The sequence below is a fragment of the Chelonia mydas genome, chromosome 9 (assembly GCF_015237465.2).
Source record: "Chelonia mydas isolate rCheMyd1 chromosome 9, rCheMyd1.pri.v2, whole genome shotgun sequence".
NCBI classification, from domain to species: Eukaryota; Metazoa; Chordata; order Testudines; family Cheloniidae; genus Chelonia; species Chelonia mydas.
In genome coordinates, this window is record NC_057855.1 from 55,649,782 (window position 1) to 55,676,544 (window position 26,763).

The following is a 26,763-nucleotide window of genomic DNA, read 5'->3' on the forward strand; positions in this document are numbered from 1 at the left end:
ATTGAAGCATCAAGGGACATATGAAACTTTAGTGCATCTGGTATGTAAATATCTTGCGATGCCAGCTACAACAGTGCCATGCAAACATCTGTTCTCACTTTCAGGTGATGTTATAAACAAGAAGCCAGCAGCATTATCTTCTGCAAATGTAAACAAATTTGTTTGAACGATTGGCTGAACAAGAAGTAGGACTGAATGGACTTGTAGGCTCTAAAGCTTTACATTGTTTTGTTTTTGAAAGCAGGTATTTTGTACATAATTCTACATTTGTAAGTTCAACTTTTATGATAAAGAGATTGCACTACAGTACTTGTATTAATGTGAATTGAAAAATACTTTTTTTGTCTTTTACAGTGCAAATATTTGTAATCAAAAATATAAAGTGAGCACTGTACACTTTGTATTCTATGTTGCAATTGAAATCAATATATTTGAAAATGTAGAAAACATCCAAAAATATTTAAATAGTATTCTATTATTGCTTAATAGCGTGCGTAATAGCGATTAATTTTTTTAATCTCTTGATAGCCCTAGTTCTAAGATGGCTAGAAAGTCAGTGAGGGTGATAGAAAGAAGGCATGATATGGTTTTCTCACTTTTAAGGCCCTTCATGGCTGCTTATTATTATTATTATTTATTATTATGGGGGGAGGGATAGCTTTGTGGTCTGAGCATTGGCCTGCTAAACCCAGGCTTGTGAGTTCAATCCTTGAGGGGGCCATTTAGGGATCTGGGGGAAAAAATTGGGGATAGGTCCTGCTTTGAGCAGGGGGTTAGACTAGATGACCTCCTGAGGTCCCTTCCAACCCTGATATTCTATGTTTCCCAGCCTGTCATTTCATAAATGGTATTGAGATGTCAGCCCTTACCAAACTTACTCTACCGTTGATGTCAGCCTTCATTGCTCTTGGCTGCATCTTCATGCTTTCTCCCATGCCACCCCCTATGTATGGGCAAAGCCTCCATTTTGTCCTTCAGATCCTTCCGTAAAACTCACCTCTGCCATAGTGTTTACAAAAAAAAGTCAGTGATTAGGCTGCTGGTTTGCTGTGACAGCTGCTTATTATGGTGATCAGAATCCTCTTGTTACTCTCTACTCCGGTATGATGTTTCAGTGTGTTGGCTCTTGTCTTACACTTTAGGGCAAGGATTGTCTTATGTTTGTACAATACTTAGCACAATGGTCTCTAGGCACTACTATAATACAACTAATAAATAAGATAGCACATACATCAGCTGTGTAAGACTTTCCCCATTATCCTGTACCTCTACCCTAACATGCAGGGACCAACCCTTGTGTTTTGCTAAGGCTACCAATGAGGGTGAAGATTAATGCTTGTCTGTGGTTTCTATTTGGATACCTGTCCACTAGGAGCTACAGTGACACTGCCAAGGCAGGCCTCTGTCAGATGGTTTTTCAGTGCTTTCTGCTACTATTGATGGTGCCTTACGTTGAATTATGCCAGGTGCACAATTAAGGTAGGATTTTTAAAGGTGCTTGTTGATTTCATGGGGAGAAATTAGACCAGCATTGAGTGCTTTTGAAAAATCCCATGTTCTGGGCATAACTTGATGTATTTAAGCTTTGTTAGGTATCCCTAGAGTGTGCGGTTATTGACCTTGCTGGAATTGAATCAGTGACCTGGAAATGAAAGGCCCATTACCAAATGTCCCCAGGCTCTTGATAGTCTTGAAATGGGAGGGGCACATGGTATCTCCCTCCTTTTTGTGCACATCACTCGTGTTTTCTGCATGTCACAGCTCCTTTAAAAACAAAATCTGCCTCCAAGGCTTGTTTCCTGCATATCCCTGGCCTGCCAGAAAGCAGATCAGCATGTGCAGTTTGAAGAAGTTGCTTGGTACAAACATTGTAATGATACAGTGGGTTGCTCTCTCTTGTCAGTTTGCAGGAAGAGAGGGTACAAGAAGAGGCATGTTTAAATTTGTGCAATTTCTTAACACTACTTCGGTATGAGCAAGCACTCAAAGATTCCATTTTAGGTGTGTGCACACCCATGTGCACAGTTGTCAGCATTTTTTGCCTTAGCAGTATCCGGAGGGCCAGCTGTGGCTCCCCCAGGAGTGCCGCAGTCATGCGCTGGTATATGAGGAGTCGCAGGCCTTACATACTCTGTTCCTTCTTACTGCCCTTACAGTTGGTCAGAGTGACTTTGCCTCAGCAAGTGGATAATGATTTTTCCCAGCACCTATTGTCTGTTCTCTTTGTATATAGTTGTTTACAGTAGTTAGTAATTAGGTGTTAAGGGTTCCTTTAGTAAGTTAGAGTCTCAGCAGGGACTCCCCGGTCCCCAGGTTTCAAGCCTTGTTCAGCCTGCAATAGGCCTGTGCCTGTTAGCGACCCTCATAGCCACTGCCGCTTGGGAGAGTAGCACATAAAGGACAAGTATTGAATTTGCAAGAACTTTCAACCCAGAACTCAAAAGAAGCGGGACATTCGTCTAAGGGCCTTTCTTATAGAGGCTGCACTTCGGCCGGCATCGGAGTCTTCCTGCTCCGACTCTACGCCTAGCACCTCCGCGTCAGTGAAGAGCGTTTTGCCCGGCACCAAGCTCTGCCCGGCACCGCTCCCCTCCGCCAGTGTCCAAGAAGCACCTAAAAAAGTGAGGCTCCCCGGCACCAAGCAAGGAGGGATGGGGTATTGAGCAAACGACCCAGTTTGGGCCATCTGCCCACTCCAGAGCCTTGAGGGGGTGCCTCTCCTGTTAGATCCCCCGCCCCATCCCACTCCTGGGAGCGGTAGGGGACCTTAGCACCTGGGAGAGCCTTTGCTGTCTGTTACCCTCCTGGCGCCTAGGGAGAAGAAAGCAATTCCAGCCACCCCTGCCTCCTAGGCCTTGGCCTCCCTGGCAAGTCTCCTTTAGGAGAAAAGAGAGAGACGGGGTTCAGTCATCATTGCTCCTCCACCTCCCAGTCACCCAATCAGCCTGGCCTGGCAAGACACCAAAGGGGCCAGAAGCACTCATTTTGAGAATGCACTCAAGGACGGCACCCCAGTCAGTTCTCAGAATCCACCTTCCTCAACTGCCTGCGTCCCTTCTAGTCAGCATGGTCAAAAGTAACCTCAGACCGTTGGATGCTGAAGGACATAAATTCACACCGTGTAGAGGTCAAGCACAGGAGTTTATTACATACAGCGCTGGCGGAGTGTCACCTCGCTTGTTAGGCTCAGAGATACTGTCAATCAATTGATTACAATGGAATATATGGATTTCCCATGGGCAGGGAAAAGTGACTGGGTAGGCAGTCCTACACCTACCCCCACCCCCGGATAAGTTTAGCTGCAAGACATGATAGCACAGTAGCCAATGGTCAAAGGTTACATAATGTCTCAGCCCATGGTCTCAAGTTCACAAATTAACATTTAGTTAATACTTTAATGTATTAGTATAAAAAACACAAATCCATATACCACGTTATTACATCAGCAATGGATTTTAACCCTTCAGTCCCTCCTCTTGACCCTAGGGTTTCTTGACCCGCCAGGTCAAATATACCAATTTCAATGTACCCAGTCTATTTCGGAGTCACCGGTAAAGCACCAATACCATCAGGAATGTCAGGATAGACTCCCCACATAACTTGACAAAATAGCATCCAGATCCATCCCCAGGGGACCTTATCACCTGAGATGGCATCGCCTATGATCATCGTTTTAACCTCCCCTGCCTGGTTCCGCGCCTTCGAGTACTTCACAGCGGCCTGGTCCACGGTTTCCCCTATCAGGGTGTACCTCAGACGGCCTTCCCCAATGTATCTCTGGGCCTTGGCCACCAACTCCTCGATCTTTGCCTGCAGGGCCTGTAGACCCTCCTCTAGATACTTACTGCCGTAGTGCCATTCCGAATCCCATGTTAGGTTACCCATCATTGGCGGAGTATGGTGGAGCTGCGTCCCGTCAGCAGTCAGGGTTGCCCTTCGGGAAACCGTTATGCACACGGCTGGATGCCTCGAGGGGAAGGGCTTTCCATTTAACTTGATGGAGTGGTACTGGGCAGTCACACACCAGTAGGTACAGTTCATCTGGACCAGCTCCGTGTGTGCCAGTTTCTCCGTGATGGCCACTTTGAACGTAGACTGATTCATTAGAATATTATATGGGCATGTACACAGAATTTCCTTATCCAAGTGGTTGCAACATTCACTAGGATGCAGTGCTCTCCCAGCAACCTTGGAGTATGCAATGCTTTCTATCTTAATAACATGACCCCTCCTCCATACTGGCAGGGAGGTCACCATCCTGGCTCGCTGTAAATGCGGGATGCCCAGAGGTACCAAAAGGTTAAAGAGTATACTGTGACCTGTCTAAACTGGTCTTTGGACTCTCATTGATTCTCTGTTTCCCCATGCCCACGGAGGGGTACTAGGGACATAGGGTCCCACCACTTCCATAAGGGCTGGGTGGACCCAGCCATCAAGGAGATCAGAGATCAGTTACAATTCCCTGTGTGGTAATGGCCAAAGCTTGTTCTGCTCTCCAACAACTCTCCTCCAGTGCCTTTATTTTGGTACCATGTCAGTATAATTGGCACATGATCTTTCATGAGTGTTTGGTTTCTTTCCCAAAAACTCCCACACAAATTCCAGTATCGAGGTCTGTGTTTCCTCCCAAGCCATCGTGGCAATATGCCATGTAATTGTGCTCAAATGAGGGATAACCCAGGACCTTGTATTCCCCTTCACTAGTAGTACGCAGCTGTCCCCCTTTAAAGGTAATCCGGACACTGGTTGCATTAAGTATAGACACTGTCCCTCTAAGAGGGCCACAGCATCGTCTAAGGGTGTCACCCTGCTCAAAGGGGTAACTCATGTACTTCCATGAGTCCTTCCAAATGCCTCCATTAAACTCCATAATCTCTGGCACCTGACACCCGCGAATAACAGGGCAGTCAGCTGTTATCAAAATTGTAATGTTACTAGTCTCCCTGTTATTATGAGCATCAGTGTATGATTTTATTTGGACCTTTTTACATTCCACGTGTGCTCATGTCCTAACCATAGTGCCACCATTACCTCTGGCCAGACTTGTTTATTGGCCACTGCACATGTTCTGCAAAAGCTAAGTGTTTCTTTAGTGCTGCAATTAAAGTGAAGCAAACCCGGAGGAGGGGGGTTAGTGACCCATTCCCAGGCCTCCTTTTCACATGGCACACTACTTGCGTCCTTCCTCATGCACCACAGGGACAGCAGGAGCCTCCCCATGGTCACTCCGGTTGTCCTGGTCACCCTCCAGTCCTTCCTCCTTCACTTCCTTTTGTTCACCTGTGGAAACATTGTTAGTATTGACAGATGCTGATTCAAACAATTTCAACTGATTTTGATGCTTCCAAAACGTTCCCAATTTCCCCTCAATCTTTGCACATGTATTAGTAGTCAGAAGGACCCTCACAGGGCCTTGCCATCTCGGCATTAAAAATCCTTTAACCTCTGGGTAAATGCGACACATTACCAAATCCCCAACTTTAAATGCAGGTTTGTCCAAAGTGCTGTTATCATCAAGTTGGGTTTGATTTTCTTTCACTTCACTGTATAAATCCTTTAACTCTCTGTCCAATGCCTTGATGTAGTTCTGCAGCCTGTCTGCAAAAAGCCACAACACTCCCCCTCCCCCTTCCCAGAGGGAGGATCACAGTGCTAGGCATTCTCATTGCTCTTCCTATCATTCACTCAAAGGGCGTCAGCTGAATCAGCCTGTTTGGGCTGCCTCTGATTCGATACAATACAACAGGGAGCATACTAGCCCATCCTCCTGTATCCAGTACTGCTTTTGTTAAGGCTGCTTTCATTGTTCTGTTCATTCTTTCCACCATTCCCGAGCTTTCAGGGTGGTATGGTATATGGAATCTTTGCTTTATTCCTAGTGCCTTACATGCCTTTTTCATTACTCGCCCTGTAAAGTGAGTTCCTTGGTCAGAGTCTATTGACAGTGGCAGACCCCATTTGGGTATTATTTCTTTCGCTAGGATTCGAACTACTGTTGTGGCAGTGCAGTTCTTGTTTGGGAATGCCTCTACCCATCGGGTAAAAGTGTCAATAATTACCAAAATGTAAGTGTACCCCCTGCTTTGTGGCAAGAGTTCAGTAAAATCAATTTGCAGATTCTGCCACGGTCCCTCTGGCCATGGTTGGTGATTCAGGGGCACCTTTTTCCTTCTACCCACATTCACTTGTGCACATGTCATACATCATTTGAGAAATAATAAAGCATCTTTTTTCATGGAGGACCATCACCAGTGTTCCAGGGCTGCTCTCATTTGTCTCCACCCCAGATGAGCTGGAGAATGGATGGCATGGAGCAGCAGAGCTTGTATGCACTCCGGGGCTACCAGCTCCTCCCCCCCGGCCCATACCAGAGATGATTTTTATACACACAGCCTGGCTCTTCCAATTTATTTTTTTTCTTCTGGGCTTATGGTTGGTTGCATATAGCTTTTTTTAAATTCACTTCCTCTTCTGGCACTACAGCTGCACAAATCTTAATAGGACTTGCTTGTGCAATTTCTTTGGCCTGTTTATCTACCCAGTAATTTCCTTTTTGTTTCTCGCTTGAGATTTTATTATGTGCTTTTATCTTTACTACTGCCAGTTTTGATGGTAGTTTGGTAGCTTCTGTTAGTCTTCAAACTGCCTCCATATTCTTAATTGGCTTGCCAGTTGTTGTTGTTATAAACCCTCTACGTGACCACATGTCCATGTAGTCATGTACCACTACGAATGCATATCTGCTGTGTATACAGTGAGCTTCTTGCCTTCCCCTACTCTCAAAGCTTCAGTGGGGGCTGTTAGCTCCGCTTCTTGTGCTGACTTTGATCCTTCCGTCTGACCTGATGCTATTGCTGTCCCATGACTGAGTACCACTGCCCATCCGGTGTGTGGCACTCCATTTTCGTACTTTCTTGATCCATCTACATACAGAATTATATCTGAATTCTCTAATGGCTCTTCTTTAACTCTCCCCAACACTTCCTCTTCCCTATCTATAAGACATTCGTGTACCTCTCCCTCTGTGTTCAGATATTCAGCTACATTTATTCCTTTGTCCCTTACTATAGAGAAATTGGGGTTTTGCAAGCACAATATTGATTCCCACTGAGTCCTGTGGGCATCTGTTACAGATCTTAGCCGTCCGGTATTAAGGAGATCAAAAAGTGTATGGGGTGTATATAACACTCGTTTCCCCCTGAGAATGTATGATTCACAAGCTTTTACCGCCTGCCCATATGCACTCTGGTAGTCTCTGGGATACAGGGGATTAATACAGCTGAGTATTGAGTTTCACTATGGCTGCAATAAAGGTGGAACCGCTTTCCCATATCTGGTAAACCCAGGCTGGGGGCGGAGGCTAAAGCCTGTTTTATTTTTACAAATGCCTCCTCTAGTTCTGTGCCCCATATTACTAACTCATTTGCAGGCTTTCCTCTTCTAGTGAGGCTTTGAATTGGTTCCACCATCTCTGAGTACTCAGAAATATATATTCTACAGAAATTGAGGAGTCCCAGCACCATCCGTACTTCCTTAACTGTCCGTGGTTTTTTTAACTCTCTAATTGCCTGCTTTCTGTCTGAGTGCTTTCTCTCCCTGTGATATGTTATGCCCGCCCTAGGTATAAAACCTGCTGCTGTTGCAATTGAGCTTTTTTCACACTTTATATATCTTCGCGAGGCAGGATTTAAATTAACAGTCTGTTTAGGGTTTTTAAATTTGTCCTTTTCATTTGAACTGGCAATTAGCAAGTCATCTACATACTGCAATATTACAGGTTTCGGAGTAGCAGCCGTGTTAGTCTGTATTTGCAAAAAGAAAAGGAGTGCTTGTGGCACCTTAGAGACTAACCAATTTATTTGAGCATAAGGTTTCGCGAGCTACAGCTCACTTCATCGGATGCATACAGTATGCATTCGATGAAGTGAGCTGTAGCTCACGAAAGCTTATACTCATATAAATTGGTTAGTCTCTAAGGTGCCACAAGTACGCCTTTTCTTTTTGCAATATTACAGTATCCCCTTCCAAAGGCACTTCTGCTATTACTTCTGCCATCGCCCTGTGGAAGATAGAGGGAGAATTATAGAACCCCTGGGGTACTCGGGTCCAAGTGTACTGCTGGTCTCCCACTGTAAATGCAAATTTTTCCTGACTCTTTTGCAAGGGGAATACTCCAAAATCCATTAGCTATATCCAGGACTGAAAAAAGAAAAGGAGTACTTGTGGCACCGATGAAGTGAGCTGTAGCTCACGAAAGCTTATGCTCAAATAAATGTGTTGGCCTCTAAGGTGCCACAAGTACTCCTTTTCTTTTTGCAAATACAGACTAACACGGCTGCTACTATGAAACCTGAGAATACTGAGTGTCCTGGTTTTAGCAAATTAAGAATAGTGGCCTGGCTTGCCACAATAGGATGTGCCTTTGGAGTCACCTGGTTAAGGTGGGTGTAGTCTATAGTTAACCTCCAGGTCCCATCTGGCTTCCAGATGGGCCAAATTGGAGAGTTAGTTGTGGAGGTGGTTTTTCTAATCACTCCTTTAGATTCCAAATTAGTGACTATAATTTTAACTGACTCTAAGGCTTCTAGTTTAATCGGGTACTGCCTGTGGGCTTTATGAGTTAGTCCTTCTACAGATATAGGCTTCATGTTTACTAGCCCACAATCTTGTTTATCTGTTGCCCACACTTCAGGGTAAAGGGAACACAGTGTTCCTACTGGACTTCCCCCCCCCCCCCCCCCCCCCCCCGGTATTATTGCCTTACTACTGGCAATCATGGCTATATTTTGAGATGATCTCTCCTGTTTGGACCCTCTGGCCCATTTAATGCAGCTAGCTCTGGGGTTGATTACTCCCCCAAGCTCCTTAAGGAGATCTGTGCCACAAATTGTGTCTCCCTGCTCGGGGCAAACCCAGATTTGACTGACTGTGACCATATCTTCAAATTCTATTTCTACTGGGTGGCTTAGGGTTGCTTTTAATCTTTTCCCCCTTCCACCCCTTCAATCCATATGGTTCGATGGGTGTGGGGGAGATCTTGGCTGGTTATCGATACCAAGGCTCCTGTGTCTATTAACATGTTGCACAGTCAGCCCCCCACTTGTGCATTAAGAAACATCCTGGGGTCATCTTTGGTTCCAGCCACAGAGGCTGCTGATACTTATTTGCTAGCCAGGAGTTTGAGCAACTCCTGGATTTGTTTATCTTTTTTCTTGTTCTTGGGTACTAGTTGTATCGGTTTTATTCTGCTTGTTTGGCCACTGGCCCTCCTTAGACCCCCCATCGCAGGGCGAAAGCAGTCTTCCTTTATGTGGCTGCTCCTTTTACAATTGCTGCATGTTTTGATTTTATTTTTACAGTCACATGCCAGATGTCCAGGCTTATTGCACGTGAAGCAGGTAGTGGTTCTGATTGCGTGAACTGCTGTAATTTCCTCAGAGGGGGTGGTTGCTACTACCTTCCTCTTTTTTCTGTTTTCTACTTCTGTGGCCCATTTCATTACTGCTGAGTAGGTCTCTCCCACTGAGATGCCTAATGCCAGGACTGCAGGTCTGCAGACAGCCCTTCCTTTAGGATTTGGAGGAATACATCATGGTCTCGGGATGTTATATTCTCCAGACCTGAATAAGCTCGGAATGCATTCAATTTCTTTTCAGCATAAGACATAGCAGAAGGGGGAGTCTGCCGAACCACTGATTGCAGAGCCCCCCTGTTAGTGGTCTGGGCTTCTAGAGCAGCAGATAGGATTCAGAAATGCACTGTTACACTGTCTGGGTTTGGAATTCCTGCTGGTTCTCCAGCCTGATCCCCTCCCGCAGGGTTGGGGTTATGATCTTCAGCCCAGTGCCCCATCTTCCATTTATTTTCTAAGTTGTCCCACACATCCCTGGGGCATTTACACTTGACCAGGATGTGAACGTCCTTCCTATGGGGGCCATGTATTTCAGCCAGGCCATCCAGCTTGTCCCAGAACTCAGTATTCTTGTTATCACGTCTGAGTTCAGGTACATCAGACAGTAACACCTGTTTTTCCTGGGGGGTGAAGGGACAATAGATTTCAGTTGTTTTCTGTCCTGAGTCCCCTTACTGGTTCACCCTCCACATTAACATTTCTGAACCTCCTTAATTGTGTTTTGATTAGAGCCATACGCTGTACTTGCTCACCTCTGGCAATTAATCCTTGTGGTGCTCCTTTATTATCTCTGTGAGTGCTTAAATTTGGCCTTTCACACGAAAAAATGTATGGAGGGGGTTCAGATTCCTCCCCTTTGCTTTGTGCTGCTGAGTTTTCCCACAGATAGTTAATCGGTGGTGCAGCTGGCTGACAAATGCTGGGAGTGTGCTCTCCCCCTCCCAATCTGGAGGCGTGTCCCAGGCATGGTGAATGTAATTCGTTTGCTCTGGGATCTTTTCCAATCTCCGGACAATTACATATTTTAAAGCATAAGCTCTTATCTTTCAGAGCTTGGTTCTCAGATTTTAAAATTGCATTTTTTCTTTCTTTTAGGTTGAGTATATCCAATAACACTATTACTGCCTTGTCTGTTTTGTCACTTTTCTGATTATTTCACCAAGTAACCAGATCCGCCTGTGGTCCGGCTGCCAAGTAGTTTGTTTTTTTAGCTGCTGTCTGCCAAGTTTTGACATGTTTATATTGCAAATACTCTCAAGGGCTGATTATCGCCTCTCCTTTTGATGCCATGGGTTTTTATCACCCCGGCTGCTGACCTTGTTTGGAACTTACATTTCCCCCCTTCCAGATGCCGTAGTCTCAATCTCTACAGCCTGTCAGCCTTGATGGGGATTTACGTTTCCCCCTTTTTTCCTGAAAAACTGCAGTCTCAATCTCCATAGCTTGACAGTTTGAGGACGTCTCCCCCCTTTTTGAATACCGCGCGGTCTTAAGTTACACACAGTTGCCGGCCTTATTGGTTGGAGATTTTGTGCTATTCGAAAGCATGTACGTCACATGCGGGGGGGGGGGGCACTCCCCTGGGACTTGCAATATTACTTGCAATGAGGAAATGGGACCACCAGTTTGCACTGCCTACCGCTTGCGTACCCAGCCAGTCCTGGGCTTAACTGATGGCCAGTCGCTTGCTGGTGGTTTATCCAAGTCCCCCGTAACACCTGCTTAATATAAACAGTACATGACCTTCTTGCACACGTCTCCCCTCCCAACTGGTACCCTTCTTTAACCCCTCTGCTTGGACTACACGTATCTCAGTTCCTTCACACTTAAATTTAAAAAAGTGGAAACAAAATGTGTCTGAAAGGGGATGAGAGACTTCTGTCCCTGGCCTGATGAGGTGGTAAAGTAAACATACTCACCTCCTTTTTTGGATTTCGGTCTCAGATCCTCAGTCAGCTCACAAGCCTGTATCCCGGACAAGCCCCCAAACTGAAGGACATAAATCCACACCGTGTAGAGGTCAAGCACAGGAGTTTATTACATACAGCGCTGGCTGAGTGTCACCTCATATGTTAGGCTCAGAGACACTGTCAATCAGTTGATTGCAATGGAATATATGGATTTTCCATGGGCGGGGGAAAGTAACGGGGTAGGCAGTCCCACACCCTCAGATAGGTTTAGCTGCAAGACGTGATAGCACAGTAGCCAATGGTCAAAGGTTACATAATGTCTTTGCCTATGGTCTCAAGTTCACAAATTAACATTTAATTAGTACTTTAATTAATGTATTAGTATAAAATATATATGATGAATTCTGAGTTGGGGTCCATAGGAATGACGCAGCTCCTTTGATTGTCCAACAGATACATATCTGGGGGTAAAAGCAAAGAAACAGTGAAAGTATAGGGCAATAAAGATTGTCTTTTAAGTTGTTCATCTGTGTTTTAAGGTAGGCATTGGTCCCTGGGAAAGGGAGGTGGGAGGAGGCCATATCTTATACTGACATGCTTGAACCTTTCATAAACTCAAGGTTGGATGTGTGGGAAGAACATCTCCTTACAGAAGAAACTAACACAACAGAAACAGGGCTCCTTTGTTCTATTTGCAACTTTGAATAAGACACAATTATTGCCCCCAACATCTGGCGTTTTGCTGACCAGGCATATCTTAGCAAAAGCAAGGTTATCTTTGGTTATTCTGCTTTCTCTTAGCTATTGCTAGGCCTCTGATCTCTTGACCAAACTCTGGACTTTGGGCCGAGATCAGGTACATTCCACATGTCATGATCTGGGCCTGTTAATAAACTAAAAGAAATCCACCCTAATACTGGCGCAACAAACAGAATTCATAGTGGGGGCGGTCCTCAACTCCATGCGGGCAAGGGGCTTCCTCCCAGAGGCCCGTTTCTGAGCCATGACAGACCTGATCTCGCATGTGAGGGCCTACCCGCTCACCACCGCTTACAGGTGCCTAAGGTTGTTAGGCCACATGGCAGCCTGTACTCTACGTGGTACGTCATGCCCAGCTCCATCTCAGACCCCTGCAAGCATGGCTGGCATCAGTCTGCATCCCCAAGAGGCACAATCTAGACCGCGTGGTCAGGGTGGCAGACCACATATGGTCATCCCTGGAATGGTGGTTGGGCCCTGGATTCGTGTTGGAGGGAGTTCCATTTATGTCCCCGTCGCTGACCCTGGTTTCTGATGCCTTAGACCTGGGGTGGGGAGCCCACCTGGCTGATCTCAGCACGCAAGGTCATTGGTCACAAGATGATCTCTCCCTCCACATAAACATCAGAAAGCTCAGAGCAATTCACTTGGCCAGCCAGGCTTTCCTGCCTCATTTGAGGGGAAAGGTAGTCCAGATCCTGATGAACAACACCGCCACAATGTTTTATATCAACAAGCAAGGCGGAGCCAGGTCGTCAGCCCTTTGCCAAAAAGTTCTCTGGCTGTGGGACTTCTGTGTGTAGCATGCCATCCATCTTGCGACAGTGCACCTCCCGGGGCCAGGAACGTGTTGGCAGATCCCCTCAACAGGACCTTCTCATCTCTCCACGAGTGGTCACTCCACCTGGAGGTGGTCAGCATGATCTTCCAGAGGTGGGGAACTCCCTGAGTGGACTTGTTCACGTCCAGATAGAACAGGAAGTGCCACGTATTCTGCTTAATTTGGGGGATCGACAGAGGCTCCCTGTATGATGCCTTCTTGCTCCTGTGATTGGGGGCCCTAATGTACGCCTTCTTACCAGTGTCTTTAATTGACAGAGTCCTCATGAAGATCAAGCAGGACAAGGTGAGGGCTTGGCCTCGCCAGTACTGGTTTAGCACAGTGCTGGACATCTCGGTGGTTGCTCTGCTGCAGCTGCCACTCTGGCTAGACCTGCTGTCCCAGAACCACAGCAGACTTCTGCACCTGAACTTGGCCACGCTGCACCTTATGGCTTGGCTGCTGCATGGTTGAATGCAGAGGAGCGGGAGTGCTCGGACCGAGTCCAGCAGGTACTGTTGGGGAGCAGGAAACCCTCCACCAGGGCTACCTAACTAGCCAAATGGAAACAGTTCACGTGTTGGGCCTCGGACCAAGGTCTTCGGCCAAAACAGGCCTCACTGCAGTCGATCCTGGACTATCTTCTACTCTCAAGCTACAGGGCCTGTCTCTTTCATCGATCAAGGTCCACTTAGCCTCTATTTTGGCCTTCCACCCTCCATTCCGGGGCAGGTCAGTCTTTGCTCACAACATGACGGTCCAGTTTCTAAAAGGTCTGGAGTGGCTCTATCCTCAGGTCCATGATCCTGTCCCTCCTCAGGACCTGAATCTCATACTGTCAAGGCTCAAGGGCCCCCCTTTCGAGCCATTGGCTTCCTTCCTGTTCCCTTCTTCTGCTTTCATGGAAGGTCTCATTCCTCATGGCAATAACATCAGCCTGTAGGGTCTCTGAGATTAGGGTGCTTACCTCGGAGCCGCCCTATAAGGTGTTCTACAAGGACAAGGTTCCGCTGCAGCTACACCCAACTTTCCCGCACAAAGTAGTTTAACAGTTTCACACCAGCCAGGACATATGAGGTTTTGGAAAGAAGACTGGTAAGTGTATGTCATATGAGCATAGATTATACTCTCTGGATGTCAGGGGGGCTCTAAATGTTTACACCAGAGATTCTCAAACTTTTGTACTGGTGACCCCTTTCACAAAGCAAGCCTCTGAGTGCGACACCCCTTATCAATCATTTTATACATTTAACACCATTATAAATGGTGGAGGCAAACTGGTGTTTGGGGTGGAGACTGACAGCTCACAACCCCCCCCATGTAATAACCTTGTGACCCCCTGAGGGGTCCTAACCCCCAGTTTGAGAACCCTTGGTTTACACAGAAAGGACTAATCCATTCCATAAGTCAATGCAAATATTCGTCTTGGTGGCAGACAGGATGGAAGGGCCTTCTTGTGTCCACCCAGAGAATTTCATTATGGATCACCACCTGCATTCGTTTTTGCTATGAACAGGCGAAAGTGCCCCCACCGACGATTATAACTGCCCACTCAACCAGGGCATAAGCCTTGGTGGAGGCCTCCCTGACTCGGGTGCCAATCCCAAGATATCTGCAGGGCTGCTGCCTGGTCGTCCATCCACTTGTTCATGTCCCATTACACACTTACCCTGCAAGCCTGGGATGATGTTGGCTTCGGTAGAGCAGTGCTATAAGCCACGCAACTGTGAACTCTGAGCCCACCTCCAAGGATACTGCTTGTGAGTCACCTAGAATAGAATTGAAATGAGCAAGCACTCAGAGGGAAAAAATGGTTATCTACTTTTTGTAACTGTTGTTCTTCAACATGTGTTGCTTATGTCCATTCCACTACCTGCTCTCCTGTCCCTCTGTTGGAGCTGCCAGCAAGAAGGAACTGAGAGGGCGTAGGGCCGGCAGAGCCTCATATACTGGCACTTGAGCGTGGCACTCCAGAGGGCACCACAGCTGGCCTTACGGATACCACTTAGGCAAAAATGTCTGACAGCTGTGCACGTGGGCGCGCACACACCTAGAATGGAATGAACATGAGCAACACATCTCGAACAACGGCTACAAAAGGTAGGTAACCATTTTTCCTCTCTGGACGCTCATTTTCACCATCCCAATAAACTAGCTTTCTTTCCTTGTCCTCTTAACAGGCCGAAGGGATTGGGGCTGAGGATGAGAGCAGGGGAAGTAGAGCCCTCTTTTATAACCAGAAGCAATTAACAGTAAACAAAAATTGAAAGCTAAACAGCCATTTAGATTAGGATCCATTGTTTAGGACTCAGCTTAGTAACAAGGATGGCCAGTGGCTGAGGAACAACAGAACAGCACTAGAAAGCTTGTCCACCCCACTGTCTTACTGATGCACTAATATTTTTAAAGCAGTATTTTCTGTGAGAGGAAAAGAATGAAGCCTCCAAAAAGTAGCCCCATCTACACCTTTGATCTTCAGGTGAGTCAGCCAGATCTTATGATCAGTGGTATCAAAGGCAGCAGATAGCTCTAGTTATCTCTGATTGAGAAGAGGAGATCATTGGTCAGAGCCATAACCACAGTAGAACCCAGACTGTGAGGTGTCAAGGAGGTCAGAGGCATCCAGCTACAGGGAATATGTCACAACTTTCCCACTCTTAACTAAAACAGAAGATTAGAGACAAGTCAATAATTTGACACATTATCAAGGTCAAGAGCAGGTTAATTGGTGAAAAAATAGCCAGGTCCAGGTGCTTCATTTTTTCTGTCTTAGTATAATACTACATATGATGATCCCACTCTGTACTCTTGCCTCCCCCAGTACAATGGTTTTTCCATAAAAAATTATAATCCTCTACTGAGTTTGTAACGGAAACTCACTTTCATTAGCAAATTGCTTGTGGTCCATTCTTAATCCTTATGGTTGTTGACAGAGTATCATTCTTTGCTGTACTTAAATGCACTATGATGCTCACTATCTTTTGTCAAAAATATCTCCTATGTGTAGCCTCTCCTTTTTGAACTCAAGGTGGGGGTTTTGTTAACACTGACTTCAACAAGCCCTGGTTACACATGCTGTGCTCAGTTCTTATGCTTTTGAATTATATTTTCCTGCCCTATTAGGTTGAATGCCTCTCAGTTTAGGACAACTCCAAAGAAAATAAAATGGTTAATCCTACTGATGGTTTCTTTCAATCTCTCCCTATCTTCTGTCATTGTTGAAGTTTCTGTGCGGAGTTTGCTCACCCTGAATTCTATGACTTAAGATATAGGAGACATGGGATGAAATCCAACCTATTTTTAGGCAACGGCAAAACTCCTCCTGACTTAAGTGAGGGCAGGGTTTTACCCACAGTGTCTAAAGAGTAGACCATCAAGAATAGCTCCTCTGCATTTCCCCCCTAAGCATCTGCTTGAGAATGTGCAGTCAGTCTTCCAGCAAGAAAGGAAGGGATGTGTGCAGTGTTGGGAAAGCTGATGTCCTACTGAATTATTTTGTCCCAACTGGGCTTCCTTTCCATCATTCAGAGACGGGCGAGTGCTGGGTGTGCTGGAGGTTTCCCGCTCCATTGGGGATGGACAGTACAAGCGCAGTGGTGTCATTTCTGTGCCGGATATCAAACGCTGCCAACTTACACACAATGACAGGTAAAGCATGTCCAAGTAGAGGGTAAAGCAAGGTATGTGTTCATTGCCATTTCTGTTTAGCAGTTCATAATGCAGAATCTTCTCAAGTCAGGTCACCAGAGTCTCCTTATTCTCATCACTGTGATGGCTCTTTTCTTACATTTTGTTTTTTGATGGAGAGTTAATTGGAAGGGTTCATCATGTGTGGAGCTGTGTAAGCATATGTAGCAATTACAGAACTACAGACGGACTAAACCCCTGCACTAAACAGCTTACCATCTACAGTAATTCAAATGCGGTATTATAGGCAGGGCTGATACCTCCTATTATTAAGGTTGCCTGAAAATTCCTGCTTTTAAGACCCTGTTTTCATTTGCTTGTAAATTTGCTGGTAAATTCTTACCATTTGGACTGAAATGTTGAATGCTGGGTGCATGCCTCAGGCTTAACTATCTTGGAATCATAGAATATCAGGGTTGGAAGGGCCCTCAGGAGGTTATCTAGTCCAACCCCCTTCTCAAACCAGGACCAATCCCCAACTAAATCATCCCAGCCAGGGCTTTGTCAAGCCTTACCTTAACCTCTAAGAAGGAGATTCCACCACCACCTTAGGTAACCCATTCCAGTACTTCACCCTCCTAGTGAAAAAGTTTTTCCTAATATCCAACCTAAACCTCCCCCACTGCAACATTACTCCTCCTTCTGTTATCTGGTACCACTCAGAACAGTCTAAATCCATCATTTCTGGAAACCCCTTTCAGGTAGTTGAAAGCAGCTATCAAATCCCCCTCATTCTTCTCTTCTGCAGACTAAATAATCCCAGTTCCCTCAGCCTCCCATAAGTCATGTGCTCCAGCCCCCTAATCATTTTTGATGGACTCTTTCCAATTTTTCCACATCCTTCTTATAGTGTGGGGCCCAAAACAGTACTCCAGATGAGGCCTTACCAATGGCGAATAGAGGGGAATGATTACGTCTCTCAATGTGCTGGCAATGCTCCTACTTATACAGCCCAAAATGCCATTAGCGCCTTGGCAACAAGGGCACACTGTTGACTCAGCTTCTTCTCCACCGTAACCCCTAGGTCCTTTTCTACAGAACTGCTGCCTAGCCACTCGGTCCCTAGTCTGTAGCAATGCATAGGATTCTTCCATCCTAAGTGCAGGACTCTGCACTTGTCCTTGTTGACCCTCATCAGATTTTTGTTGGCCCAATCCTCTAATTTGTCTAGGTCCCTCTCTATCCTATCCCTACCCTCCAGTGTATCTACCACTCCTCCCAGTTTAGTGTCATCTGCAAACTTGCTGAGGGTGCAATGCATGCCATCCTCCAGATCATTAATTAAGATATTGAACAAAACTGGCCCCAGGACCGACCCTTGGGGCACTCCGCTTGATACCGGCTGCCAACTAGACATGGAGCCATTGATCACTACCCGTTGAGCCCGACAATCTAGCCAGCTTTCTGTCCACCTTATAGTCCATTCATCAAGCCCATACTTCTTTAACTTGCTGGCAAGAATACTGTGGGAGACCGTATCAAAAGCTTTGCTAAGTCAAGGAATAACACGTCCACTGCTTTCCCCTCATCCACAGAGCCAGTTATCTTTTCATAAAAGGCAGTTAGCTTAGTCAGGCATGACTTGCCCTTGGTGAATCCATGCTGACGGTTCCTGATCACTTTCCTCTCCTCTAAGTGCTTCAGAATTGATTCCTTGAGGACCTGCTCCATGATTTTTCCAGGGACTGAGGTGAGGCTGACTGGCTTGTAGTTCCCCGGATCCTCTTCCTCCCCTTTTTTAAAGATGGGCACTACATTAGCCTTTTTCCAGTCGTCTGGGACCTCCCCCGATCACCATGAGTTTTCAAAGAAAATGGCCAATGGCTCTTCAGTCACATTCGCCAGCTCCTTTAGCATCCTCGGATGCAGTGCATCCGGCCCCATGGGCTTGTGCTCATCCAGCTTTTCTAAATAGTCCTGAACCACTTCTTTCTCCACAGAGGGTTGGTCACCTCCTCCCCATACTGTGCTGCCCAGTGCAGTAGTCTGGGAGCTGACCTTGTTCTTGAAGACAAAGGCAAAAAAAGCATTGAGTACATTAGCTTTTTCCACATCCTCTGTCACTAGGTTGTTTCCCCCATTCAGTAAGGGGCCCACACTTTCATTGACCACCTTCTTGTTGCTAACATACCTGAAGAAACCCTTCTTGTTACTCTTAAATCCCTTGCTAGCTGCAACTCCAAGTGTGATTTGGCCTTCCTGATTTCACTCCTGCATGCCTGAGCAATATTTTTATACTCCTCCTTGATCATTTGTCCAATCTTCCACTTCTTGTAAGCTTCTTTTTTGTGTTTTAAGATCAACAAGGATTTCACTGTTAAGCCAGGCTGGTCGCCTGCCATATTTACTGTTCTTTCTACACATTGGGATGGTTTGTTCCTGCAACCTTAATAAGGATTCTTTAAAATACAGCCACCTCTCCTGGACTCCTTTCACCCTCATGTTATTCTCCCAGGGGATCCTGCCCATCAGTTCTCTGGGGGAGTCAGTCTGCTTTTCTGAAGTCAAGGGTCCGTATTCTGCTGCTCTCCTTCCTTCCTTTTGTCAGGATCCTGAACTTGACCAAATCATGGTCACTGCCTCCCAGGGTCCCATCCACTTCTGCTTCCCCTGCTAATTCGTCCCAGTTTGTGAGCAGCAGGTCAAGAAGAGCTCTGCCCCTAGTTGGTTCCTCCAGTACTTGCACCAGGAAATTGTCCCATACACTTTCCAAAAACTTCCTGGATTGTCTGTGCACGGCTGTATTGCTCTCCCAGCAGATACCAGGGTGACTGAAGTCCCCCATGAGAACCTGGGCCTGTGTTCTAGTAACTTCTGTTAGTTGCCTGAAGAAAGCCTCGTCCACCTCATCCCCCTGGTCTGGTGGTCTATAGCAGACTCCCACTTCTAAACTTAATCCAGAGACTCTCAGGTTTTTCTGCAGTTTCAGACTGGAGCTCTGAGCAGTCATACTGCTCTCTTACATACAATGCAACTCCCCCACCTTTTCTGGCCTGCCTGTCCTTCCTGAACAGTTTATATCCATCCATGACAGTACTCCAGTCATGTGAGTTATCCCACCAAGTCTCTGTGATTCCAGTCAAATCATAATTCCTTGACCATGCCAGGACTTCCAGTTCTCCCTGCTCATTTCCCAGGCTTCTTGCATTTGTGTATAGGCACTTAAGATAACTCACTGATCATCCTGCTTTCTCAGTATGAGGCAGGAGTCCTCCCCTCTTGCGCTCTCCTGCTCGTGCTTCCTCCTGGTATCCCACTTACCTCAGGGCTTTGGTCTCCTTCCCCTGGTGAACCTAGTTTAAAGCCCTCCTCACTAGGTTCGCCAGCCTGCTTGTGAAGATGCTCTTCCCTCTCTTCGTTAGGTGGAGGCTCTCTCTTCCTAGCACTCCTTCTTGAACATTTCAGACATAACAGAATGAGGCTAGAGAAAAATACATTATTTTTTGCTTATGTCAAAAATTCGGGCAGATATTCCCTTGAACTGCTAGCACGCCCATACTCTGGAGCAGTGACTTGATATTTGGTAGAGGGGATGTACTTTTTGCCATCCCTATGAAATTGTGCTCAAATTCAGCCAAGATGATATAAGTCTTTGAAAAATCATCGCTCACACATGCTCAGCAAAGATTTACTAAAACATCACAGCTAAAATCTCCAAAGATTATGTCTGCACTAGGCATACTCCATTCTGGGGCTAGAGCAGACTTCCGTTGCACTTTTCACTCTGCTGCTGGGGGTCATGCCAGGGTCAGAGTTGGGAGCCAAAATGGAGACCAGGGGACTCTTGTGCTCAGTGCTCCCCCCTGCTAGTTCCAGGCAGCATGGAGGAGGAAAGTGCCTTATTTAAATGCAGAGGGGACCTGAGCTGGAAGGGATGGGCAGTAGAATGGAACAAGGAGAGGGGAGTGACTGGGAAACTGTGGTGTGGAGACGGGAGAGGAAATCAGAGGAGATACCTGATGAGTCAGTGTGGGAAAGGGGACTAATTCTGGCTGGGGAAAGACATCAGAGTCAAGTTAGGAAATGCCTGAATTAAGGGTGCTTGTGGGGCCTTTGAGACACTAGGTGCTGTAATGTGGGATGCCCTGGTGGTTGTACTGGGGCACCAGCCCTGCTGATACCCCTTATATTCCCTTGCTTTTATCCACTCCTCAGGGGAGAGAGATGGAAGAACAGAACTTTCAAGGGAAGAGTGAGTTCCTGCAGGAACAGAAATAACTGTATATGGGCAGCACACAGTGACTTTGCATAACAAGTCATTGTATTCATTGTTTGTAGAGCCCCATCATATGTCCTGACATAGGAACTCTGCTACTCCATCTTTATTACACTTTTAGCAAGTTCTCTAGTTTGTGTGTAGGCAATATGTAAGGAGGATACCCTCTGGGGGCAGTGCTGATAGCAGTGCTGTAGTTTGAAAACTACAGTCGTATTCTCATGCTCCCCTTTTCACCCATTCCTCTATAAAGTGGTGATTCTGAGTCACTTTTACTCTGCCTGCAGAAGCAAGGATTAAATTGCATCAGTTTCCAATCACCCATTTTGGAAAGTCTTCCTCAATGATTCTAACAGAGGGCATCTAGTAAAATAAATTGGGGATTTTGTAGTTGGAGGGTGGAAGGGCCTACCCATATTGCTAGGGCTCTACCAAATTCACAGTCCATTTTTGTCAATTTCACGGTCATAGGATTTCAAAAATCATAAATTTCATGATTTCAGATATTTAAATCTGAAATTTCATGGTATTATAATTGTAGGAGTCCTGACCCAAAAAGGAGTTGTAGTGGGGGGTTGCAGTACTGCTACCCTTACTTCTGCGCTGCTGCTGGCGGCAGCGCTGTCTTCAGAGCTGTGTAGCTGGAGAGCGGTGGCTGCTGCCTGGGAGCCCAGCTCTGAAGGGAGCACCACCACCACCACCAGCAGGGCAGAAGTAAGGATGGCACGGTATGGTATTTCCACCCTTACTTCTGCACTGCTGCCTGCAAAGCTGGACCCTCGTCAGCCTCCGCCACTCTTCGGCCACCCAGCTCTGAAGGTAGTAACGCAGAATTAAGGGTGTCATGGCATGGTATTGCCAGCCTTACTTCTGCACTGCTGCTGGGGCGGCGCCCAGCTCTGAAGGCAACGCAGAAGTGAGGATGGCAATATTGTGGGGCCCCCTGGCAACTCCCTTTTGGGTCAGGACCCCTAATAAGAGAAAAACTGGTCTCCCCTGTGAAATCCGTATAGTGTAGGTAAAAGCACACACAAAAACAGATTTCACGGGGGGGACGACCAGATTTCATGGTCCCTGATGCGTATTTCATGGCCACGAATTTGATAGGACCCTACGTATTGCCTAGCGTTGATTCTCTTTCAGGTTCATTATGCTGGCCTGTGATGGCCTCTTCAAGGTCTTCTCACCAGAAGAAGCTGTGAACTTCATCATGTCCTGCCTGGAGGTGAGGAGAAGGCAGCTCTAGGGTGGACTTGCATGTGCAATTTCATCAGTGCAGAAGGTGTGAAATACTAGCATGCTGGGAAGAGGAGAGCATAGAAGAGAAATACACTTTTAGGTGGAGCCAGTATGTTCTGGCAGGTTATTGATGAGAGCTATTCTAAAATACTGTAGGATTGCCCCATTCTCAAATGATTGCTTATTGCCATTATTTGTCCTGTTTAACCCATCTGTGCTTCATGGGACCATCACCATTTTATTGTCTCCCAGCCCCAGTATGAAGGAGAGTTGCTCCTTAGCCAGTATGAGAGAGCTTTCCTTGCACATTATTAAATTCCATGTATGAGCAATCTGGGCTTTTTCCTAGAGCTGGAAGAAACAGAATCCTGAAGAACAGGAGGCTGTTTAGTGTTGCCCATGTGAAGTTGTGATTGGATTATGCAGCATAAAACTGTAGTCCGCATGAATGCAGAGCAGTGTGAAATGTTTATGCTCAGCAGAACAGGTTTGTGTGAGTAGTATGGTCAACTTCCTGTTTCAACAGGACAAGAATATCCAAACACGAGAAGGGAAATTAGCAGCTGATGCTCGATATGAAGCAGCCTGTAACAGGCTGGCCAACAAAGCAGTGCAGCGAGGTTCTGCGGATAATGTCACTGTAGTGGTGGTCCGGATCGAGCACTGAAGAAAAACATGCAGGGATGCAGTCCCAAGCTGCATGTGATGGATTTAAATGCAACAACAAAGTTTGTGTGTGAGTGTGTGAGAGAGAGAGAGAGAGAATCTGGGGGGGGGGGGGCATGGGTCTCCTCCCTGGATGCTCTTCATTGTAAATAAACTTCTTTTTCTAATTGTTTTAGTTCATTTTTTTGTTTGTCATATTTTATAAATTAATTTCTGTACAGGACAGATTGCATTTCCTGCTACTACAGTTGGGGCTTCATGTGGAAATTCATCATTCAGTTTCAACTGCCTAATGAAAGTCTAAGCAAATCACAATTCTTTACCATAGGTATTGGAACTGTATTTGCAAGAACATGCCTTTTTATTATTGTAATTTTGAGCCAGTTAAACACAGCTGTGAGGGGAGGAGTGGGAGGAGACTGCCAAATAGAAATGGACAAAATCTGTAGGGAAAAGAACAATTGTCTTGAGGCTTTTAACAGTAATTGCAGCCAAAGGCAAGATCAAAACTGGATAAAAACCATGAAGTAGCTGCTGATGTTGAATAACTCAGTTTGAAAACTACAGTCATATTCTCATGCCCCCCTTTTCACCCATTCCCCTATAAAATGGTGATTCTGAGTAGCTTTTACTCTACCTGCAGAAGCAAGGATTAAATTGCATCAGTTTCCACTTACCCATTCACAAAGGGCTAGTCTACCACTCTGGAGCAGTGACTTCATTGTATTTAGACTAGCTGAGAATGGTATCTGTGTTATTAAGCATGGTTATGTAATATAAAGAAGAAGGTTGACGGATGCATCTGGGCTACAATTCTGAAATTCAGCCTTTGTACAAAATGTTTGTCAAGCCCAGGTCTGGTGTGAAATAGAGCAAAAACAGTGGAGGCACTTCCTCAAAAGCCATTTACTCTTTTAAAGAAATGAAGAGAAATCCTGGGTGCTAGCAAATCTACTCTCAGAAACTAAAGAGCAGGTTTAGGCTTGCTTCTGGTAATTGTGTAGTGACATGAACAGACAGAGGATGAAATTATTTAGGGGCTTTGAAATTAATGTCGGGGGGGGGGAGGGGGAAGAAAGTCACAAATGAGAGGAAAAATAACGTCACTGGTAACAGTCCTCAGAACAAAAACTGAGCCTGCTCCTACTCCTCCTTTCCCCGTCCCCCATTTGTCTCAGCTTATCAAAATAAGTGGGGTTGTGGCAGGTGAGAGATGCCTGTAATGTAATGCCAGCTAGGAGTGTGACTGCCATCAGACAGGAGTGGATGGGGCATCTCTTAGCACAACTCAAGCCAGTTGCATAAGTATATTCCATATTACAATACCATCCAATAAATATTTCCATAAAATGCTTTATACCATACATTTATCTATACTGCAGGGAGAGAAAAAACCATACAGGGCTCTTTAACCTGGAAAGTAGGAGTTTTGCAATAGCTGTAGCTTGGAGACAAATTGCAATCTGCTTTTGGAGGATCAAGGCTAACCTTAGCTTTATTGTAGTCAAAGATGGGAGGCCTGCTGACGTTCCCAGAGTAGGGTGGCCTCGGTGAGCAATTTACTGAGAGAACACCCAAGACAGTTTAGCTGTCTTCGTCTACACTTTTTATTTAATGTTTCAACACTTGCTTTAGTGTTTTGCTGTGAAGAATAGCAACCCATTATGATGACATCCTGAACAGAAGTCCATTTTGAACATTCTGCTGCTGTGCAGTGTTACCCCTCAGAGGGCATGCTGAGTTTTCTCTTCCTTCACTAAATAGCAATAGGCTGGGTTTATTTTAAGGACACAAATAGATTTAAGCAATTAAGGGACTGTTCTGGTTCTTCAGCTGTTTGTCATGCTTGCTAGCAGATTGGCTCTGCAAGTTGCACCATGTCCCCTACTCCCACAGACTTCCCAGGGGACTGCTCACCTTGCAGGATCAATGCCTAAGAGTAAACACCTGCTGTCCTTTTTGGATGCCTCTTCATTACAAGAAAAGCGGTATTTTTCCCTTGTGTTAACTAATGTAGTAAAATCCTAATGAAGACAAGGCAGTTAACTTGTGTGAAATAGTAAACCTTGGGAGTGTCCCTCTGATCTTACCTTGACCTGCCATGAGAAACGCTGACGTTTGCCTTGGTCTGCTGATTTGTGTGAAAGCTACAACATGGTCTGTGTTCACTAGGATTTTACCACGTAGTAAGAACACAACTTCTTTTCCTAGCAAAGAGAAGGCCTTTCAGGCTTGAATTCTTTGCGACTTCAGTGGGAGTTCAGCTACAGTAAAGACTGCAGGAATTTGGTGTGTAAGTTGCTACATACCATAAAAAGCTGAACTGGCTGCACCTAATTTTTGAACTTGGGGCTTATGTCCTACTTCGTATGTTACCAGGGCCCCAAATGACAGACTTGTAAAGCTTTTCTAAGACAACTGTTAGGGTATGGCTACACTGCAATGAAACACCCGCAGCACTGAGACTCAGAGCCCTGGTCACTTGACTTGGGCTGTCTGGGGCTAAAAATTGCTGCATAGATGTTGATGCTCAGCCTGAACCTCAGTGTGTCTTCACTGCAATTTTTAGCACCTGGGCCAGCTGCAGCCATGCTGCTGGTCTTCTTTTGCAGTAGAGAGGTACTTATAGTTTTCTAACCAGTGAATTATAAGAGCTGGTTTGTAGAGAGTGCTAGTATTTTATGTAAAGGACAGCTTATGTAGCTTTTTCCTGAAAGATTTTGTGAAAGTGCTGCCCACAGCAAATGCTCTAGTCCGAGTTAACTTTGTTTCCTGAAAGAGTTTGCTGTGAAAGCAGTTCCTCCAGCAGGACTGGAAAAGCTTTCTTGGTAGCAAAAATAAAATTCAGAAAGAGTTGAGCCCCTTGTCCTGCTATCATGAAGGTGGAGCTGAGTGCACTTCTAGGATATCTCACTGAAGTTTCGGCAGGAGCTCAGGAATTAAGTACATGGTACTAAGAAATGAGACTGCATCTTTTTCTTTCCCTGCCTTTGTTATTAATTTAGGGCCCATTCCTTCAGCCCTTATTTATGCATGTAGTCCCACTGGGTTAATCGGAGTTAGACTGCCTATCGGGACCAAAGCCAGGCGTAACGGTGCGTATCTCCACCACCCATTGACTGGGCTCTCTGCCACGGGCAGAGAATGGGGTGGTAGTGTGAGTACACTGTTCTTAGGAAGTGGAAAATCATTGGATAGCAATTCACGTTCTAACTAGTCTGCTGCCTTATCAGGACACTGCTCTGCATTGAAAATTAACTTCCAAGTACCAGCGCCTGCTGCTAGCAAACCTTAACTGATAAGCTATAAGAAAGCTAGAGCTATATACATAATCTGGCTTTGGCCTGCTGAAAAGCTGAACAGAAAAAAACTGCCAAAGAGCTAGTCTATGGGTGAAGGCTTCTTCAAATCACCTTTTCCTAAGCATTCATGCTTGATGGGGTGGGGAGGGGTTTCTTTATAAAAGTTGATCTGGCTTTAGAAGTCAGCCATGTTATAATTTGTCCATGTAAAATAAGCTTCAAAATCTGGCCATAGATTAAATTACATTAAATTAAAGGGGGATGGATTTAGTGAGTCCTTCCTTTTTCATGCTTCCAATTTTCTTCCCGGCTGTCCATCATCTTTGGATGCTTGAGATCTTGTGCAAAGTATGGTGTCTGGTGGCTGGGTTTTGTAGCACAAGCAGAATCTGTAAAGACTGCTGCTCCTGACCTCACTATGCTTTGCTCCCTATGCTTGGGTGGGAGGGAATTAAGGTGGTTCTTGCCGAAGAGACCAATTCAGCTTATAGCGTGTAGGGGTAGGTGGTTTGAGACCATTCACACCCCTAAAAGAACAGCGCTGAAATCCGAGCCACTTCGAACAGTGAGGGATGATCCAGTGGCATTGTCTACAAAAACTGAGGCATACTGGCCAGCCTGAAAGGGAGAAATGAGAGTGACAGTGAAAATAGTCCCAGGTTGCTACAACCAGCACATAGAGGAGTGTGTCATGTAAATACAGCAGATCTATAGAGCAATAACTAATTATGTAGGTTGTGATACACTGCTTA

At 45.8% G+C, this 26,763-nt stretch overlaps 2 protein-coding genes across 8 annotated transcripts in view; one reads left to right on the forward strand and one right to left on the reverse strand.

The window, feature by feature from the left end:
- LOC102932681 (ILK associated serine/threonine phosphatase) overlaps positions 1 to 22,876 on the forward strand; it is a 55,284-nt gene extending 32,408 nt beyond the window's left edge. For 3 of the 5 annotated variants that reach the window (XM_043521904.1, XM_037909820.2, XM_043521903.1), the window contains 3 exons: positions 16,430 to 16,549; positions 21,948 to 22,029; positions 22,570 to 22,876. In XM_043521904.1, coding sequence (XP_043377839.1) covers positions 16,430 to 16,549; positions 21,948 to 22,029; positions 22,570 to 22,710 — 343 coding nt within the window. In that variant the 3' untranslated portion in view covers positions 22,711 to 22,876. Of the gene's footprint in view, positions 1 to 16,408; positions 16,550 to 21,947; positions 22,030 to 22,569 lie in introns of all 5 variants that reach the window. The other 2 variants (XM_037909821.2, XM_037909822.2) reach the window with 1 other exon arrangement.
- ERFE (erythroferrone) overlaps positions 11,427 to 26,763 on the reverse strand; it is a 37,754-nt gene continuing 22,417 nt past the window's right edge. For 2 of the 3 annotated variants that reach the window (XR_005226941.2, XM_007067363.4), the window contains one exon: positions 25,635 to 26,629. Coding sequence is in view for 2 of the 3 variants with exons in the window: in XM_007067363.4 (XP_007067425.1) it covers positions 26,531 to 26,629 (99 nt within the window). In the remaining variant the exon portion in view is untranslated. Of the gene's footprint in view, positions 11,784 to 14,570; positions 14,671 to 25,634; positions 26,630 to 26,763 lie in introns of those variants that run through there. The other variant, XM_037909827.2, reaches the window with a different exon arrangement.